Raw genomic sequence first — 19,467 nt, 5'->3', positions numbered from 1 at the left:
AGAGTGAAGTAAGTCAGAAAGAGAAAGACAAATACCGTATGCTAACACATATATATGGAATTTAAGAAAAAAAAAAGGTCATGAAGAACCTAGGGGTAAGACGGGAATAAAGACACAGACCTACTAGAGAATGGACTTGAGGATATGGGGAGGGGGAAGGGTAAGCTGTGACAAAGCGAGAGAGTGGCATGGACATATATACACTACCAAACGTAAAATAGATAGCTAGTGAGAAGCAGCTGCATAGCACAGGGAGATCAGCTCGGTGCTTTGTGACCACCTAGAGGGGTGGGATAGGGAGGGTGGGAGGGAGGGAGACGCAAGAAGGAAGAGATATGGGAACATATGTATACGTATAGCTGATTCACTTTGTTATACAGCAGAAACTAACACACCACTGTAAAGCAATTATACTCCAATAAAGATGTAAAAAAAAAAAAAAGAATTGTGCAGGTTTTGGGCTTCCCTGGTGGCACAGTGGTTAAGAATCCACCTGCCAATGCAGGGGACACGGGCTCAATCCCTGGCCTGGGAAGATCCCACATGCCACAGAGCAACTAAGCCTGTGTGCCACAACTACTGAGCCTGCGCACCACAACTACTGAGCCCACGTGCCACAACTACTGAAGCCCCCGTGCCTAGAGCCCGTGCTCTGCAACAAGAGAAGCCACCGCAATGAGAAGCCTGCACACTGCAACGAAGAGTAGCCCGCCGCTCGCCGCAACTAGAAAAAGCCCACGTGCAGCAACGAAGACCCAACGCAGCCAAAAATAAATTAATTAAAAAAAAAAAAAGAATTGTGCAGGTTTTATTTTTAACCCATTAAATCATTAATTTTCAGCAGAAAGAACACTTGGACTGGAAATCATGAAATTGGAGGTGGCTCCCTATTCCATGTCTCAGTAATATTCCTTAGCCTCCCTGGATTAATCACAATTAATCAAGCTTTAAATCAAGGTGGATCAAATTATCCACCTTGATTTGTTTATTTGAATGTTTGCTGTTTTAGGAGCACAGATTCTTGTAGGGCCTGAGAATGCATGCCATTGAATACTGCTTTAACCTAGAGATAAAGAAGCTCAATTTTTCCCAAACTTGACGAATCATAAAAATTATCTGAAGTGCTTATTAAAAGTGCCAATTTCCCAGCCAGTGTGAGGTCCTTCAATCTATGTTTTTAAGGAAACAGACTGTTTCGATATGGGAAAAGCCATATGCCCAATATTTGTTAGCTGTTAGAATTATCATGCTTAGTATCAACTACTTTTTTCAGAGAGCTTTGGAAATCTCTGTAATGGATGTAATTAAATACAAAGTGCTTTGAGAGCCAAAAACTCTGTCTTAGAAATTTAGATAGGACATTTTCTCGGCAGTCTAGGAGTACAGTAGATGATTTGCCCCATGAATTTTTGGTGCTTTTGATCCTCGTACCTCCAAATTATAAACCATTTTAACCATGGAGGAAACCTTGGGTCTCAACTGGGGCAGGTGTCGCCCTGTGTGTCCTTCAAGTGCAGAAACTTGGCATTACCAAAGGGATTAGCCACCTCCTAGCTTCGCCTTTAGCATGGATCAACGCCATCTGAGATTTTCATTCTCTGATTCCCTTAATCTGACTATAAAGGTTCTGTCATTCTGGAGAAGCTACTGATAATGAAGGTGACGTTATCACACTAGCTGTGACCTTTTTCCTGCTTTTCCCCCTCATAAATGCTCTTATCATGCAGAAGAGAGATAAGGGGAGAGGCGGGGACTGAGAGTGGTTGTCCTGGCAGAGAGACCTCAGGGAGCTCTGGTCTATATCTTCTCTGAGGATGAAAGGAAGCCTTTATTTTCCTGCCCTGTAAATTTCAAGTGCCTTTGAGGAAGAGAAGTTAGGAAAATGATGCCTGATTTATATGTGTGGAATGTACGCAGGAGCAGGGAGGTGCCCTCAGTGTAAATGTAATTTATCATTTTTTCATGGAAATTTCTAAGGAAGGAGAATATATATATGGTTTGCAGGCTTCTGGATGGATTTCCTCTGGGATATTTAAAAAGCCAACATAAATATTTCAGCAGTAGTGTGTTAATGTTATTGCATTCAAAAGCTATAAATTTGCTGCTATCTGATGTGGGCAGTTGTTTGTTCAGTCTCACAAAGCCGTTGCCCACCTTCCCAGGAATCCAAGGCCATGGGATATTGAAGCGCAGGCCCCAATGCCATTCCTGAGTTCATGTCAGCTTCTTTAATGCCACTCCCCCTAATCAAATTGAAGGGGAATTTCATTTCTTCCCATCACTCACCCACCTTGTTTCCTAAAGATTAAGTGGTCCAAAAGTGAAAAACTATAAACCAAAATCCATGTCTCCAGGCCAAACACCAGCATATTATGAAAAGCTCCCATTAAGAATCATGGGGGTGGGCTTCCCTGGTGGCGCAGTGGTTGGGAGTCTGCCTGCTGATGCAGGGGACACGGGTTTGTGCCCCAGTCCAGGAGGATCCCGCATGCCGCGGAGCGGCTGGGCCCGTGGGCCATGGCCGCTGGGCCTGCGCGTCCGGAGCCTGCGCTCCGCAAGGGGAGGGGCCATGGCAGTGAGAGGCCCGCGTACCACAAAAAAAAAAAAAAAAAAGAATCATGGTGGTAAAATATGAATGGTCCATACAACTGGAGATTTTTTCCCTGTTAGTTACATAATTTGCTTGGCGACCACTGGAATCTTACAGAGCAAGTCAGCATTTCAAGATTTTGATAATGGATGAAAGCAGCCTTGGAGAACAACTGCTCAAACATTAATGCCACCACAAACAAAAACTCTGTGGAGAGATACAGGAATTTCTGCTTTGGGATAATTATTCTTTTTGAGTATATAATCAGTTAACATTCTAATCAAAAGCTAGATTCAAGTTGATTACAAAATCCTCTTAACTATGAGTGATGGTGAGAGTAAGGATTTTATCCCAAATCAACTGGAGATGGTTGTAGTGTTGTAGGATGCACCCCTGAAGGATTAGGACAATAGAAGGCTCACTGTGAGGCCACAGAATTAATTCATGACCACCCAAAGAAGAGGAGGAAAAACCCATGATATTTTCCTTTTCTGCTTACTTCCCAAGGGCACTTTGGATGACGCGGACGACCCCAGCACCAGCATTGGAGCCTACCACTACATGCTGGAGTCAAACATGGGGAAAACCATGCTGGAATTTCAGGTACCTGCTTCCTTCCACATATTTGTTTTGCTACACAACCCCCAGAAGCCTGGGGGAATGCCACTCATCACTAACAGCCCCCGTCCCAATAATCTACTCTTTTTTTGTTTTGGTCATTTTAATTTAACCCTGCTAGAATCCAGCACTGTGCTCCCTTTTAGCTGCACCTCAGGAGGCTAAAACAAAAAAGCAAACAGGCACAATCTTTGCTTTCTTAAAGGAAAGTAAAAGACTTAAGCTAAGAAACAGGCGGGGAACATTACAGTCTTATGACCCTATTAACATTTTACCAGCTTTTCAGTATAAAGCTCCCCTTAAACCAAATCAAACAGTTTGAAGTGTTGGTTGTGACCATTTGGTTCTTAATTTTCAGAAGTCATGGATGAAGGTGCCTGCAATGTATATTAAACAATTTTCCCCTCAGTTATGGTATTTCTGTTAAACAAGACTGCCATCTCCTATTGTTAACTAAATCAAAACATTTAGCAACCTGTAACCCTTTTCATTCCACTGCTGACAAGCAATAATAGAGCTGAGGAACTATATTACCTCTTATTTGCAAATTAAATAATGATATTAATAGCAATAAGAATAATAATAGCTAACGCTCATTGGATGCTTGCTTTGGCATTGTGCTAAGCATTTAACAAATCTTACCATAATTTAACCCTCACAATAAACACGTGAGTATTTCTTATCGCCATGTCTTCATTGAAGGAAGTGTGTCATACAGCTTAGCAAATGGCACAGCCAGGGTTCAGACCCAGGCAGTCTGATTTCTGAATTCACACTCCTATTATCCTATATTGGGCTGGGCAGACAAAACTTCAGAAGTTATTGAGAATGAAAAGTGCACTCTCTAAAAAATTAAACACGAATACAGTTGACCAAGCATATACATCAATGCCAGTAGGAATCAATATGCAATGTTATAATGAGGAGACTTTACCCGCCAAGATTTCTATTTTTTTAGGTTAGATTCCAAGAAGCAGTCAGAATATAAAGTTTTATGGACACAAAAGTTCATCATGGTATAATTTACAGTGGTGTTACAGCTGAGTCCTGAAGCCACCACGTTCCAAATACCATCTTTGGTACCTTTCAAACTCTTTTCCTGACTACAATGGCATAGCCACTTCTCAGGTGGATATGTCCCACCTGCCCATTTTTAAAAACCAGTAATTTTCCTCATCACTCTCTCATTTGATTGACACAAAATACTCTTTCTTCACCCTGCCCTAGGAAGAGCTCAGTCATCCAGGTTTCTCCTTAAGCGGTTGTGGTCTCCCTGACCTTTGATGTTGTTTGTCTTTGTTTGGAAGAGACCCTGAAGCTCACCTTCTGGTGTAGACAGGGGCATGCAGCAGCTCAGTGGTTCTGAGCCCAGGCTTGGGAGTGGGCTAAGCTGCTCATCTCTAAATCTGTTTCCTCGTTTGTACGTAAATCAGGAAGAATAATAGTAGCAATAATAGTAGTGGTACTACCTCACTGTGCTATTGTGAAGACTAAATGGGACCACATAGAAAGTCCAGAACAGTTCCTGGCATATGGTTAATGCTCAGTGAAAGCTGAGAACTGTTATTATATATATTTCTGAAGAAGGACTGCTTCATTTGAAATGCCAGCGGCTACCAGATGGATTCCCTTGACAACTTTATTTAACCTAAAGGCTTTACATGAGGACAAGGCAGCTCCCCTGCATTAAATGTTTCAGGGCCCTTGCTATAGAATAAAAGAGTGGAACTGTCGAGGTTTTTTTTTTTTTTTTAATCTTCCATAACAATCTAAAGTCAAACAGAGAAAAAAAATAAAAGGAAAGAGCATGACACAAGAGAAGGGACACAAACTTTAAAAAACCATACAGACCTACATGTAAAGCCTGTGCTACCACTTGCCACCTGTGAGCTTAACCGTTCTGAGACTCAGTTTTCCCATCTACAAAATAAGCATCATGATACCCATTGTGTAGGCTTTTTGTGGGGCGTATATAATATGACATTTATAAAACATTTAGCATGGTGATTCCCCAAGGAAGAATCTCATTTATGTTAATTCCTCCCCCCTCAACCCTGACAGAAGAATATTGTACTTCTTTTATTATACAATGAATGTTGCCTGGCCCAGTACATAATAGCTTGTATAGGATTTAGTAGCTATTTTCAGAAAAATCGAGAATGATTTTTTAACACAGTGGGTTAGTCTGCCAAATATAGGGAAGGCAAGATTTTTTTTAAAAAAATTCTTAAAATTCTGTCCAAGTACTATGAAAGGCTGTACTCAACCATCTTTTAGTAATACTTTAATTGCCTTGCTACGGGCTGCATGTTTTCTGTGTGGTCTGTGTAGTAAGGTATTTAAATACATGAAATAATAATTTGAATCATACTGTGGAAATGCTTCATAAATTCTCAAAATGGAGGCTGGGTGCTGGATGAGGGACAAAGGAAGCGGAAGATGTGAAGGCAGGAAAAATCCAAACTCCCTCCTCCCAGTAGGGATTCTGGCAACCCAGGAGGAGGGCCATGAAGCACATCCCTCTTCCTTCTGCCAGCTCCAGGTTGCCTGCTGGGTTCCTACACATTCCTTGGTGGCCTGGGTTAAATGCATCAGCTTGTTTCTGCACATAATGGGAATTGACCACAGACCTGGGCTGTTTGCAGTCAACACAGCAATTCAGTACCCCTGGTGGGTAATAGATGTGTGTTTGTATCTAGCTATGGATGACTATACCGTATAAAAACAAGACTGGTGTCTCCTGACTGCCTGCAGGCTTTCAGGGGGGCCATCAAGGAGGCAGAGCTCAGAGGAAACATGATATATGCTTCTGCTTACCTTCACTTCGTGGGAGGGAGGCTGGGATGCCTGTTTAAGGTAGCCTTGCCCCTCCCCATAGAGAAAACTGCCTGATGTTTGGGGGGTGGGATGGCCACTGGGTCTTGTCAAGGTCAGATTCAAGGCAGACTTTGACTGAAGCTGGTTAATATATTTATTCTGAAGCCTAATGCAGTCCAAAGAGGAGTTGTTTATTTACATCTTTGCTAAATTCTCCAGGTCGCCTTTTAAAACCTCATCCCATAAACAAATTTCCTCTTAAATCTATTCTCTTGGGTGGGGAGATTGTGCCCACCTGTTTTTCAAGTTCTCCATTTACACTGTTTGTTTTTCTTATTTCTGATGAATCACAGAACCAAGCCAGTCTCCCAGACAGAGTTCCAGAGAGAAGCAGTGTACATTTTCTCCCCGGGGAGTAGCTGGGAGGCCAAACATTGTTTCTCATAGGAGGCAACACTAGGAAGCACTGTGAGGACAGAGCCCAGTTGTTGTTGGTTTAAATTTAATGAATGACAAAATGAACCAGAAAAGCTGTAGAATGAAAGCTACAACTGCAATTTCCTTGGAGAGAAAGAAAACACAGGGCTTGATTCACCATTCGATTTTAAATTTACTTTGCTGAAGGGGACTGGCTACATAATTTATGGGGCCAGTGCAGAATGAAAGTTCAGGGCCTTTTATTCAAAAATTACTAAGAATTTCAAGAGTGCGCGCATTAACCAAGCTCAGAGCCTCTGTGACTGCACAGATCACAAGCTCGTGAAGCCAGCCTTGTCCCTGAGACAAATCCCCAGAAGGGCCCAGACTAGGGTAAGAAGAGTTAGGCATTGAACTCGGGTACAAAATTTAAAGGAGTGTCAAAAAATTCAGTAATCAAGGCAACTAATATTATAATGCAGTATTTTAAAAACTCAAAATAAATGTGCAAAACTTCATAACAAACAAAACATCCAAATTTTAAATGAAGACAGAATTTTAAATAAAAGACCCTGAAGTTGTACGATGTACCTTAAATCTTGCTTGACTCACCTCACCCTAGTCCCAGCCCTACCTCTAGGCCAGCTTCTTACCTGTCAGCCCACCCAGTTGACCCAGGCTTCTAGATCAGCCCTCGTAACAAACACAGTACAGACTTCAGTGAGGAAGGAGCAGGACAGGTAGATCACCAAACAGACTTCCTTCAAAGTGATAGGGCTTCTACAGGTAGAAAATGAGGCTGTGAAGACCAGACAGTGAAGAGTCATGGTGAAACGATGAAACGAATCCTCACAGAAGTCCCTGGCTACCCTCTCCTTGCCGCTCTGCCATAATGCAAGGATTTCCAATGGAATCAATGTGAGGCACGCAAGGATTTCCTGGGGTTGAGCCCGGGACTCATACAGCTTCAGGAAGATCTGAAGATAGTGAACTTGGTCATATGAGGGGAAATAAAGAGGTGGGACAGGAAGAATGTGGAAATATTTCAATATACTTTATATGACGATGGTGAGAGTCATTATCTCCAGAGAGGAGAGCAAGAACTAGATCAGGACATAAGGTAAGAAGGCAGACAGAAGGTTATCTTTCCTGGGGGATTTTAGGAACAAGAACAACAATGAAGAAGAGGCAGTTGTATTACTGCAGAGGGAAAAACTGCTTGGTGGTAGAATAGGAATTTGGGGAATAAGGAGGAGGATGATTCTCTTCTTGCAGGCAGAAACAGTTCAGGTCTCTGTGGGGAAGTTTTTGAGAGATGTAGGTTGCCAAGGCACATGGGAAAGATTTCTGGTTCTGTTCACAGAATTGTGGGTTCTGAAGTCTTAGGAGAACTTCTGAGTGGCATGAAAGAAATTTATCTGGATGGGGGGCTTAGTGCACAGATAAGAATAAGAGCTGAGAGGACATTGGGAGAAAAATATATTACTAAGGCAACAGTCGTCAGAGGATGGAATTAAGAGCTCTGTTGGCAATAGGTTGTTTCTCAGACTGGGCCACAAGGATGCAAGGACGATGCCAAGAGGGCTATTGGAAGCCACAGAATAAACTCAGTATCTCTTTCTGGGTTGTCAGCTTTACATGAAGATTGCAGGGTGGGGAAAGGAGTGGAGTCGTGTTTATTTTCTTCTTTTAAAAAAATGCGCAAACAATAGAATACAAAATTTAAGTGGAGTCTTAAGATAAAACATAAGACAAAATGTCTTATTTGTAAATATTGTCCCTCCTGTAACACGGTAGAGACTATTCCATATCAGAACCAAAAGCGCATTCCTATTCATTTTTATGGCTGCAAAGCATTCACTGAGTAGGCTTGAGGGTACGGTAAGAAGGGTAGCACAAATTTATCTTCCTCAGTTACTGGGGTTACTTTTTTTTTTTTGTTTTTTGCGGTACACGGGCCTCTCACTGCTGCAGCCTCTCCCGTTGCAGAGCACAGGCTCTGGACGCGCAGGCTCAGCGGCCATGTCTCACGGGCCCAGCCGCTCCGCAGCATGTGGGATCTTCCCGGACCGGGGCACAAACCCGTGTCCCCTGCATCGGCAGGCGGACTCTCAACCACTGCGCCACCAGGGAAGCCCCAGTGGGGTTACTTTGATAAGAAGCATAGTGGTTAGATCCAGATTAGGCAAGATTTGGTTATGGAACAAACCACTCTCACTTTTCCAAATTAGCATAAGAGGGGTGGGTTACCCAGACACTGGACCTAGGACCCTGGACAGACGGTGGGGTCAGTGTTTGGGGCAGGAGGCGTAGCTCAGCTGGTGTCCATGTCATATTTTAATTAATGGAAACACATGGTTTTGCTTTTACTAAGGTCTCTGTGGGTTCTTGGGGTGCTTACTGTGCAGTAGTACATACACAAAATCCCAAACTCTATCCCAAACTGAAAAGAAGAAGAGCATTACATTCTAATGGCAGTTTTAGACGTGAGAATAGTGCTATTTTTTCTGATGATCTTATCACTTTAAATTTTACCTCATAATTTTAAGATAACTGGAATCTCAGAGTGACTTTGTGTCTCCTGATTTTCAGTGAAAGCGTTTTCCAGAGCAAGCAGACGTAAAGACAATAGAAGTCCCCTTTTTTTGAATGGGCATAAGACATCTGTCTAAATGTTAAGTTTCCATAACTAGCTTCATGACCAGGAAGTTCCTTAATTGTATTGTTATTTTCTAACAATTATGTAGTTGTGGTTTGTACTACTAATCCACAGTAGTTGTTTCTCTGGTCAAAAACGGAAAAAAAAAATGCAGGTAACTTCAATGGAAGACTGCGAATCCTAATACGATTAGGAAAATAAAATCTTCAGTATGTTGAATACACATTAGCTTGCCCTGGGTATCATGCAGGGAAAGGATGATGCTGATAGAAAGGCTTAATGCTGTGCTCAGCCCTAGCCATTGAATGTGAAAACTATGGGTGAGTTTTAATGTCAGTTCAACCTTATTGTCCATATTTTAAGGCATTTTCTTGACTGAATTTATAAACTTAGAGGTTTTTTACAATTTCTGTAGTTTGTCCATTATATGTTTGTCCAATATATTTAAATTGTTTTCCTTAATATGTAATATTGTCGCATGATTCAAAAGGTGCAAAGAATGTCAGAGAAAGGTCTCCCTCCTTTTTTCTCCCCAGAGGCAACTCATGTTACCAGATTCTTTTTTATCTTGCCAGAACTCTTCTAGGCGTTTATAAGCAAATATTTATAGGCATCTCCTATTCTTTTTAATCAAATAGTAGCACACAGTGTACATGTTGGACACTTTGCTTTTAACTTAACAACACCTCATAGAGACTCTTTATATTAGAACTAGAGAGCCTTCTCATGCTTTGTGATTGCAGCATATCTGGTAGGATGAATGTGTTGTAGGGAGGAAGAATCATTTTCCTTCTGCCCTTCTGAGTTCTTAGCTGAGGCCCCTGTAATAAAAGACAGATGAAGAAGAGAAAAACAGAAGTACACTTCATGTTTATGTGAGAGGTACCCAGGGAAAAATGAGTACCTCCACAGGGTGGCTTAGCATTCAGGATTGAATACCATCTTAATAGGGAAAGGGGAGAGGGGATATAGGCCTCTCAGGCCTTAAATAATCTTTAAGAAAGATGAATGGGCCCTCAGAAGAATAGATGGGAGCTATGATACTTTGTGACAAAGTTTGTCTGGGTGTGGAATGGACTTTAGTTTCTACTTCTGTGATAAGAGTCAATCTTCCCTGGTTGATGCAACTCCCGGGGAGGGGATTTATGACAATTGTGTTCCTTTTGGAGGATCTATCTTTAGGCAGATAAGGGGAGTTCAGAGAAAGCATCTTTGCAGTTTTTAAAGTATTTACAGCTCAAAATAATCAATATACCCAAGTGGCATATTTGGGGGTGCCGTATGCTGCTACACTTTAGGATGGTATTTTATTTAACCATTCCTTTAAAAATGAACATTTAAAATATTCCCAGTCTTGGGCAATTTTAAAAAGTGATGCAATGAATAGCCTTGCCTGTACATTATTATAAGATGTGCTGGTATATTTACATCATTTCTTCGGTGTATAATTATTAGAGCATATGTATTTTTAATGTTGAAAGGTATTTGTCAATTATTTAATAATTTGTGCCAAATAGCAAGGTAGGGAAGGAAAAATGCTCCGAAAGCCTAGGACTGTGGTATTTGAAAAGTCTCAAAGTGTTCTGACAGTACTGTATATTCTATTTCCCAAATATAGTTGGGGATCAGAGTTATGCCCTGCTCAGCAATCACTGAGGCACTTTCCTTCCCATTTCTGCTTTGAGACTAATGACAGGTATTTGGGTTTTATAGGAGCTTATGACCATTTTCCAACTATTGCACTGGAATGGAAGCCTAAAAGCCCTTCGTGAAACAAAGTGTTCCCGACAGGTGAGATTTTCCAGTAAAAACAGGTTTGCATTGTATGGACTGAGCAGATGGCTTGTCATCTTCCAGGATGTGTATCAGTCCAGTTGCATCAGGGACTGACCAAAAATGCACACTCAGAAGAATGTTGGCTGGGCATAGGCCTGATTTAGATACCTGTACTGAATGCCAGAATGAAGGGATCATTAAGACAGACTTAGTTTCTAAGTCAAATACTGAATCTACTCTATGCACCTGTCCTGCCTGCTGAATGTGTGCCCTCTCCCACTCTTCGAGGCAGAAAGAAATGTGAGTCTGCACTGCTTCTGAACCTCCTCACTGAGAACAGGTAGAGTCGGTTGTGTAGCAGGAGGATTTTTCTCATCCCCACCAAATGTCCTTAAGGGACAACAGAAATGATTGTAAAGGTGGACAACCTGGTATTTCAGTCGCTCCCGTTTTTTGGTTTGGAAGTTTCTTCTTTATTTTTCAGAGACAGGGTCTCACTATTTCTTTGCTACCTATAAAAAGCACCCTTCTCCCTTTTTTTGGTAGCAAAGACAACCCCCTCTCCCATGCACGTAACGGTTCTCACCTACTGTCCCTCAAGATTTATTCTTCCTTTACCCCATTAGACTTCGAAGATGGTAGTTTGTTTTGAGAGTTTGCTAACAGGAATTTGTATGAGAAACAGAGCCTTTACTAGTCAGCAATATGAGGGTGGATGTAGGAGTTTTCCATGCACTGCAGCCCCAGGAGTTTTTAGTTGTTCTTTGCTTAGAAAGCCTGGCTTTCAAAATGTCAAAGATGGAAAAGAAATGAGTAGCTGACAATGGCTTTGGCTGTTTTTTTCTTTTCCTTTGATTTAATAAAAAGCCTTTGAAATATGCCGGGTTAGTTATAAACACTTTTCCATGATTGTTTTTAATTTGTTAAGGTCATAAATAAATACCATATGTTCTTGAAAATAAAAGTAAACAATGCATCCACTCCACAAGATCTTCTTAAAGTGCATCCATCAAACTTATACATGATGTTACAATGTATTGGCAAATTTTAAACATGAGAATTGACAGATAGTGACAAATTTTTAATTATTTGGAGAAAGTGAGAGACAACGTACATGAAGGTACCATTATGATATCAATGATGATAATACCTATATTCCATAATACATTTTTAAAGTTCTTCCCATAGTCTCTGTGAGCCATTCAGTCTGTCATCTTCCTTATGCTAACAACATAGCAGTTAGGAAGTTGATTCTCCTGGTGTCTAAGTCTTGTCCTAATTCAAAGCTCCCTGCTCTCTGCAAGGGGTGTGACCAAACCCAGTTCTGTCCGAATCCTTCCGTATAATTGTTTCCCTTTTTATCTTGCCAAAGGAGATAATGCTGAGCAGAAGAGTTCAGTGAATGAGATAATGTTCATACCAATTGTTATAGGAATGCATTTTCAAAGGAAGACATATTTTCTAGCAAGGTCAGAGCTCTGTTCTGTGAACATTATTGGGTCATTCCTGGTGGTAGTGTTTTGATTCAACCTGGAGTGACCCTACTTTGTGTACCAGCTTAGCCCTCTGTTTCCTTTAAGAGGTATGTCCTGAGATTTGGCTTCAGTTTGTGAACATCAGAGAGGTTTGGTTATTGGTAGAACCCCTGGGGGTGTGTTGGGAGTAGTGGAGGCACAGGAAAGGAGGCGTCAGAAGGCCATGAGCCCAGGTACCTTTGTTGCTCTTTACTGACACTCTGGACTTTGTTTCTTGGCTCCCAGGAAGTCATCTCCTACTATTCCCAGTATTCCCTAGATGAAAAGATGCGCAGCCACATGGCCCTGGACTGGATCATGAAGGAGCGGGAGTCACCAGGAATTCTCTCCCAAGAACTACGAATGGCCCTGAGGGAGTTGGAGGAAGCCAGGAAAGCAGGACAAGAACTACGTTTTTACAAAGAAAAGAAAGAAATCCTGAGTTTAGCCCTGACTCAGATCTACAGTGATCCTGACACTTCCTCACCCAGTGATGATCAGTTGAGCCTCACGGCCCTTTGCAGCTATCACTAACAAGGCCAGGTCCCAGCTGCCCCCAAGGCAGGCAGAGGCCGGACTGTAACATTAGGAAGCTCATAGACGGAGGTCATCAGAGGCTTTAGCAGCTATAGATGCTGCCTGAAGACTGTACTAATTCTCCCCACCCATTCCATTCATAGAATCTCAGAGTAGGAGGACCCTTATAGGACCCAACATGTCACTCAATACAATTTTCCCATCACACTCTCGACAGTTCCACCTCAGACTGAAAGGATGGAGACAGGATTGCTTGAAAAATATTTTCCAGGCCTGGCTTTAACCTGAAGCCTTGTTGACATGTGCCTTGCTAGATTATATATGTTGTTTAAAAGAATGGGTCAATGTAGCATCCCCGAAAAGAACACCAGCCAGGACTGGGGAAAATAGCATGATAGCAATTAAAAAATACTTGGGATTAAATAAACAATATGGATTCTTTTAAAAAATATACAGGGGTCAGAGTTTCTTCCTAAGCTTTGTAAGCTACAAGATCACTTACACTCTACTAGGTGTAATCCAAAACTTCAGTGAGGATTTTATCTGGACATCCCACTATCAAAGATTTTGAACTGGTAATAGTATGAAAATACTATATAAATGTAATGTGGCTTAAAATGTCATAGTAATAAATTTTTTTTTCAATCCACTCTTCCATATGGGGATAAATATCACCCAGGATAGTACCCTCACTTGTATTCCTCAAGAAGAATTAATATCCAATTTTTATGAGTCCTGCAATCAGTCATATTCATTTTCAATCTGCAAATAGATTAATTGATTCATTTTTATTTCTGCTACTTCTGTCATATATCTATAATGGAGAAAGTTACTGTCATTTCAAAGGTTAAAACATTTTGAAAAATCATTAGCATTTAACAATGCTTATATTCACATTTGATTTGTTTCTCATGCATTAGAGCAAAGGAATTATTAGCTGTCTTTGTTATTGTTCAAGAACTTAAGCCACCAGTAGCTCAAACATAGTGTCATTTTTCAGTTTAAATTACTGGAATTTTCTTTAAAGAAGGGATAAAACATTGCCATCTCTTTTTCAAAATGGCTCGGATCAATCAACAGATTAGAAACCAAAAGCAAATACAAACCAATTTTTAGATGGTTCCTGGTCACTCAGATTTAAGAATGGCAGCAGTGTCAATTTTAAACACTTACAAGTATTTCCCTATTTTTAACATGGAAAGGATTATCTTGCATTTACTCCAATAACTCAAATTTAAGAAAACGGTTTTCTCAATTTTAAATAAGGTTTCTTTTTCTTCTTGTTTAGGCAAATGTACGTTAAGTTTCATGAAAGCTAAAACCATTATAATTACATTAAAGTTTACAAAAATGTGAGTTTAGCTTCATATCTAAATATCTACAGTGCTAATTGTCACTCCTTGAATCCCCATAAAACTGTATACTGAGTACTATACACTGAGCATATATTTTGGAATTAACCTTGTTAATAAAAAATTAACTTCATACATCATATTTTTCACATCAGGGGAAAATTTAGCTATATATCTGCCCTACTCAAATGTCTTGAAAAAGTAATGCTATATAATATTAGATAAATTTTATTTAAAATATTGTTTTAACAAAAAAATCACATTTCTCCCCATAATGAGGCTAAACGTCACCTAGAAGAAATTTCCGAATAGGAATTAGAATTAATATTTATAATTTGAATAAATTTTAAAATTAAATTACTTCCTATTTAAAGTAATTTTTTCATAAAGTCATTACTCGTTATCATTTCAGAAAAGCCACAACTTCCCATGTTGGGTGTGATTAAAGGTAGGTACATCTGTACTGCATTTGCAGCCTTTAACAATGACCAACTCAAACTGACACCATCTAATTACATGCAGGAACAGGAATCAGCTGGGAAAATATTAAATGTATTCTCTGCCCTGCAATTAGAAAACTGTACCCATTCTGTACACTGAAAGCAGAGGTTCTGTCTTGGCCACTATCAGTTTTCCTGGCTGGTCAAAACTGCCTACTCTTCCTGCAATGGTAGACAAGTTTCAGCAAAAGAAGCAAAAGTCAGAATCCTTGCCACTGCTGCTCCCTTTGATGCTCATTTATCACAAATCAGTTTCAGCTAAGACCTAATGGCTGTCAGTACATCACATAAATGTCTATAATCCTGGCCCTGAGAAGAGCAGGGTTGAAGAGCAAAGTAGGTTATTATTATTTTTCAATTTCTATGTCTTGTTCTCAATAGCACACTGTGTTGGAGGGGCCTAGAGTGGAGGATTCTCTATTTAAATATATGGAGCTATGTGTCTTAACCTTTTGTGGTTATAAACCCTTTGAGAATCTGATAGAAGCTATGGGCCTTCTCCTAGGAAAATAAAACAAAGCATATACACACAAAATTACACAAACTGCTTCAGAGCGTATGTGGACCTCCCCAAAATCCATACATTGCTCTGTCCAAGGACCCCCAGTTTAGAACTCTTAATTTTGAACACATACTTACAGTTTCTTACGCTTTTCAGCAGGGATCTAACTAACTCAGACATCGTCCCATTAACCTATCTCTAAGATAAATGTCATCATCCTGAAATACAGAATTGCACTGTATTTTGACAAGAGATAGTTTAATTCTCACAAAACCCCAATACACCAGATTGTTATGAAAAAAACAGCTTGAAGCAAACTAGTCACTGAATTTGTGTGAACATGTTAGAATATTACAGATTTAATAAAGTCATTGTTCCTCTCATGATCAGAATTTGGCTGTCTATTTGTTCAAAAGATATAGTCCATTGATATGTTTGCTGTTAAATTCATTCACCTATTTCTAGAAAATGAAAAGAATCAAGCCATAGATAGTCCTGAAATGCTGTACCTACATCAACGATGAATCTGGTCAGCTAGGTCTCAGGACAAAGAGAAAACATAAAGGTTTAACACCTTTCGGTTTCTTTAGGGAAAGCTTTTGAAGTCAGGAGTATTGTTGTAGTTGACTTTATCTCTGAAATGCTTCAGAGAGTTCTCCGTTATATCATGCCATGCCTTTCTTTCTTGCCAAAGGACAAAAGAAGCCAGACTAAGAATATTTTTGTTATCCTTGACTATGTTTACAGGTAAACACTATTCAAGACATTATCTATTATATATTGTTGGTGTTTTGTTTTGGTTTTTTTTACCTTGCAGAAATGCAAATATCAATCTTTCTTCTATGGTGTCCACCATGTTAAAGAGCGAATATTGAGATTGTTTTTAGCCAGGGTTCCAGGAAAATGAAAATTATTTTCCCTACTACAGTGGTTTTCTTTGGCTGCCCATTAGAAATATCCAAAGAGCTTTAAAAGATCCTAACTGGGGCTTCCCTGGTGGCGCAGTGGTTGAGGGTCCTCCTGCCGATGCAGGGGACGCGAGTTCGTGCCCCGGTCCAGGAGGATCCCGCATGCCGTGGAGCGGCTGCGCCCGTGAGCCGTGGCTGCTGAGCCTGTGCGTCCGGAGCCTGTGCTCCGCAATGGGAGAGGCCACAACAGTGAGAGGCCCGCGTACCGCAAAAAAAAAAAAAAAGATCCCAACTGTCCAGACTGCATCCAGACCAATGAAATCAGACTTTCTGGAAGTGGGACCCAGGCTCCCCAGGTAGTTCGAATGTACAACAAGGTTGAGAACCACTGCTCTACCCAGGAAGTTCTGGCTCAGAGGTCTATGGCCTAACTAGTGGGAGCTGTTACTTAACTTGGCATTGGCTCCAAATTCAAAATGTTGAGCTCTTCTGATTTAGGTAGGAGCAAAACCTTTTGCTTGAGCAAGAGGCTTTCCTGGAGCCCAGAACTAAAGCAGAGCAAGCATGCATGTGCATGCACAAACACACACACCTTAGCAGGAGAGCCAGATTCTGCTCCAGGGTCCAGGCTTGCTTTCACAAATATGATATACAAACTAACTGCCCCAGAATCATCCTTTAAAAGTACACGTTCCTGGGCCACACCCAAACCTGCTGGCCAAATTCCAGGAGAGAGTCTGGATTATTTACCACTCCACCAGGTGTTTCTGATCACACTTAAATTTGAGTTCTTTTGGCCTAGAGCTACCTAGCACATTCTTTAGTAGGCAGCACAGCCCTGGCCTTCTGATATAACTAGCCTCTTGGCAGAGAGAGCACAGAAAGGAATAAAGGGGAGAGGGAAAGGTTGCCTCTTTACCCCTCCTGGAAGCTAGAGAAAAGCAGAAGGGGCAGATATATAGCTGCCTTTTCTCTCCCAAAAGCGCTCCCACTCTTTTTATCACTTTGGCTCCAACATTTGGAATTACTTTTAATCTCTTTACTAGAAACCGTGAAAATCTCTATTAGCCCATGGTTAAAGTCACTTCTTTAAACCTGACTAAACCCTGGTAGCACTTTCTTCGTTGGAGCAAAGTAGGTTGTGGGAAAGAGAAGCAGAAGCTTCTTCCTGCGAGCTGATGATTATCTAGTGATTGTTGGTTTTCAGGTGAAAGTCCCAAATTGCTATCTATTTTTAGGCAGTTCCCAATTTTAGCAGCAATTACATGTCACAAGTCCATTTGTAAGTCAGTTAGTTGTTCAATCCTGAGGATGCATTCTTCTATAGGAGCAAGGTCATAAATGGTGGCCAGTTTCCTAGACTAGCTTGTATAAACAATAGGGTACCTTAAATATTGATTTATATGGGACCTAATATGCTCTAGGTTGTGGGCGGGGGAGAATAGAATAAGGGGCAGCTGTGGGTCTAGGGCATATTATTGTGGACCTACCTCCTGGGGGCATATTCCTTAGTCTCAAACTGGTTCTCCAAATAGTCCCCTTATTTTCTCTTTGCCCCCCACCCCAAGATTTAGCTTGATAATACCCCACCCCCTGCCATCACTTGTTGCTTCTTCTGATCATGGTTTCTTCTACTTGCTGACTTACTGAAGAAGTGCTTTTCTCCTGCCTTTCCTATAAACACTTTGAAAATTTCTAAGAATTGGTATCACTAGAAACAGGAACATTGGATGACCTAAAAATGGCAGCTACTAAGCCACTTTGCAGGTCCTGTGGGGAAAGACACAAGCACATGAACCAGGACTGCATTATCGTACTCATCCTGGCCCCTAAAGTTTCCTGCTTCTTTGGTGTTCTCATTTGGCTCCACAGGCATTGCCCCATCCTGATCATGGATGTCCCATAGCTAGCCAGTGATTCTGGGTAATCTGGCTCAAAACTACAAACTGGACTGATCTGTCTGTCCCCCTCAGGAATGTGAACTAAGAAACATGGAAGGAATTTGGCAGTTCAAGTTGGGAGCTGAAGTTGGAAGAGTCATGTTCATGAGCGCTGTGCAGGCTGAAGTGATGAGGAAGTAGGAATGATGAGTCAGCAGAGGAAGCTGGTCAGTAGAAAGAGGAGAGGTGGTTGGTGTGGAGAGCAGATGCAAGGAGAGGCAGAAACACAAGTCAAAGGTGAGAGCATGAGGTCCACGAGGAAACCATGAGAGCTGCTGGCCCAAGCACCCTTCAGTAAATTCACTTACTCTTTACCTGAGTGGATCACACGCTTTGCAACCAAAGAAATCTCACTTTACTAATTTCAGAGCAAAATTGCTCTAGATTATCCTGGACTTTTCATACTAAGAATAGACCAAGAAAGCTGACATGAGGAAAAACCTATTCAAGCAACAGAAACGCTGCTAAGAAAACTAGACTTAGGACTGGTGACAGAGTTAAACTTTTCCCCACTCACTGCTCCTTCCACTCCAATGTAAGCTCTCAAACCAGTCAGGAGTCCTTCCCAAATCTGAAATAAACTTATGTATTATGTGCTAACCATCATGTTGTTCCTCCCCCTACATAGAAATTCCTGTGTTCTCATGTTCCACAGGAGATATATAGACACAGAGGGACATAGAATTCTATTTTTATGAAGATAGAATTCATAACCTCAAATAATTGTTGTCTTCTTTAAAAATTAGTCACCTTGGGAACCTAATAACATGCTCTGACAATGCTCAAGAATGCTGTCTTTCCCAAAGACATTTCTGTCACGAAATTCTCCTTGGGAATGGAGTCTTTGTCAGAGAAAAAAGAGTCAGTCTCTTTTGTCAGCAGAAAGCACCTTGCCATCCTGAACTGACTAGTTTATTTCAGTATCTTGACTATTAGGCCTAATAGTTAGCAGGTACTCAATGAATGTTTCTTGAGTAGAAATTTGTCATCAGTGTCTTGGTGCCTTCCTTACTCCTTGCTTGAGGAGTTAATTCATTCATCAGACCTGGCTCTGTTCTAGCAGATTAGTCAGGAATCACTAATTAGTCAGGATTAGTAAGGCAGAAACTCAAATCAAACCTACTAGGCAAAAGGGAAGTTTATTGGCTCAAAAAGGGGAGTTTATTGACATAAACAAGCCCCAGGACACTTTTCGCTCCAAGTACATCTGGGTCCAGGAGCACAAACCAGGCCTTGATCTCTCTCACTATATAGATGTGTACATATGTGCACATCCATGTGTATCATTGCTCATTTCTCACATCTCCTTTCTTTTGTGTTGGCTCCATTTATAAGCA

General features: G+C 41.0%; 1 protein-coding gene across 6 annotated transcripts in view; it reads left to right on the top strand.

Annotated features, from left to right (window-relative positions):
* LIX1 (limb and CNS expressed 1) overlaps positions 1-13,379 on the top strand; it is a 48,888-nt gene extending 35,509 nt beyond the window's left edge. For all 6 annotated transcript variants that reach the window (XM_060143316.1, XM_060143321.1, XM_060143319.1 and 3 more), the window contains 3 exons: positions 3,098-3,193; positions 10,815-10,892; positions 12,638-13,379. In XM_060143316.1, coding sequence (XP_059999299.1) covers positions 3,098-3,193; positions 10,815-10,892; positions 12,638-12,925 — 462 coding nt within the window. In that variant the 3' untranslated portion in view covers positions 12,926-13,379. The remainder of the gene's footprint in view (positions 1-3,097; positions 3,194-10,814; positions 10,893-12,637) is intronic.
* Positions 13,380-19,467: the final 6,088 nt, after the last annotated feature.

This window comes from Lagenorhynchus albirostris, chromosome 3 (genome assembly GCF_949774975.1).
Source record: "Lagenorhynchus albirostris chromosome 3, mLagAlb1.1, whole genome shotgun sequence".
NCBI classification, from domain to species: domain Eukaryota; kingdom Metazoa; phylum Chordata; class Mammalia; order Artiodactyla; family Delphinidae; genus Lagenorhynchus; species Lagenorhynchus albirostris.
The sequence above is the reverse complement of the archived record's forward strand: the minus strand, read 5'-3'. Positions and strand labels throughout refer to the sequence as shown.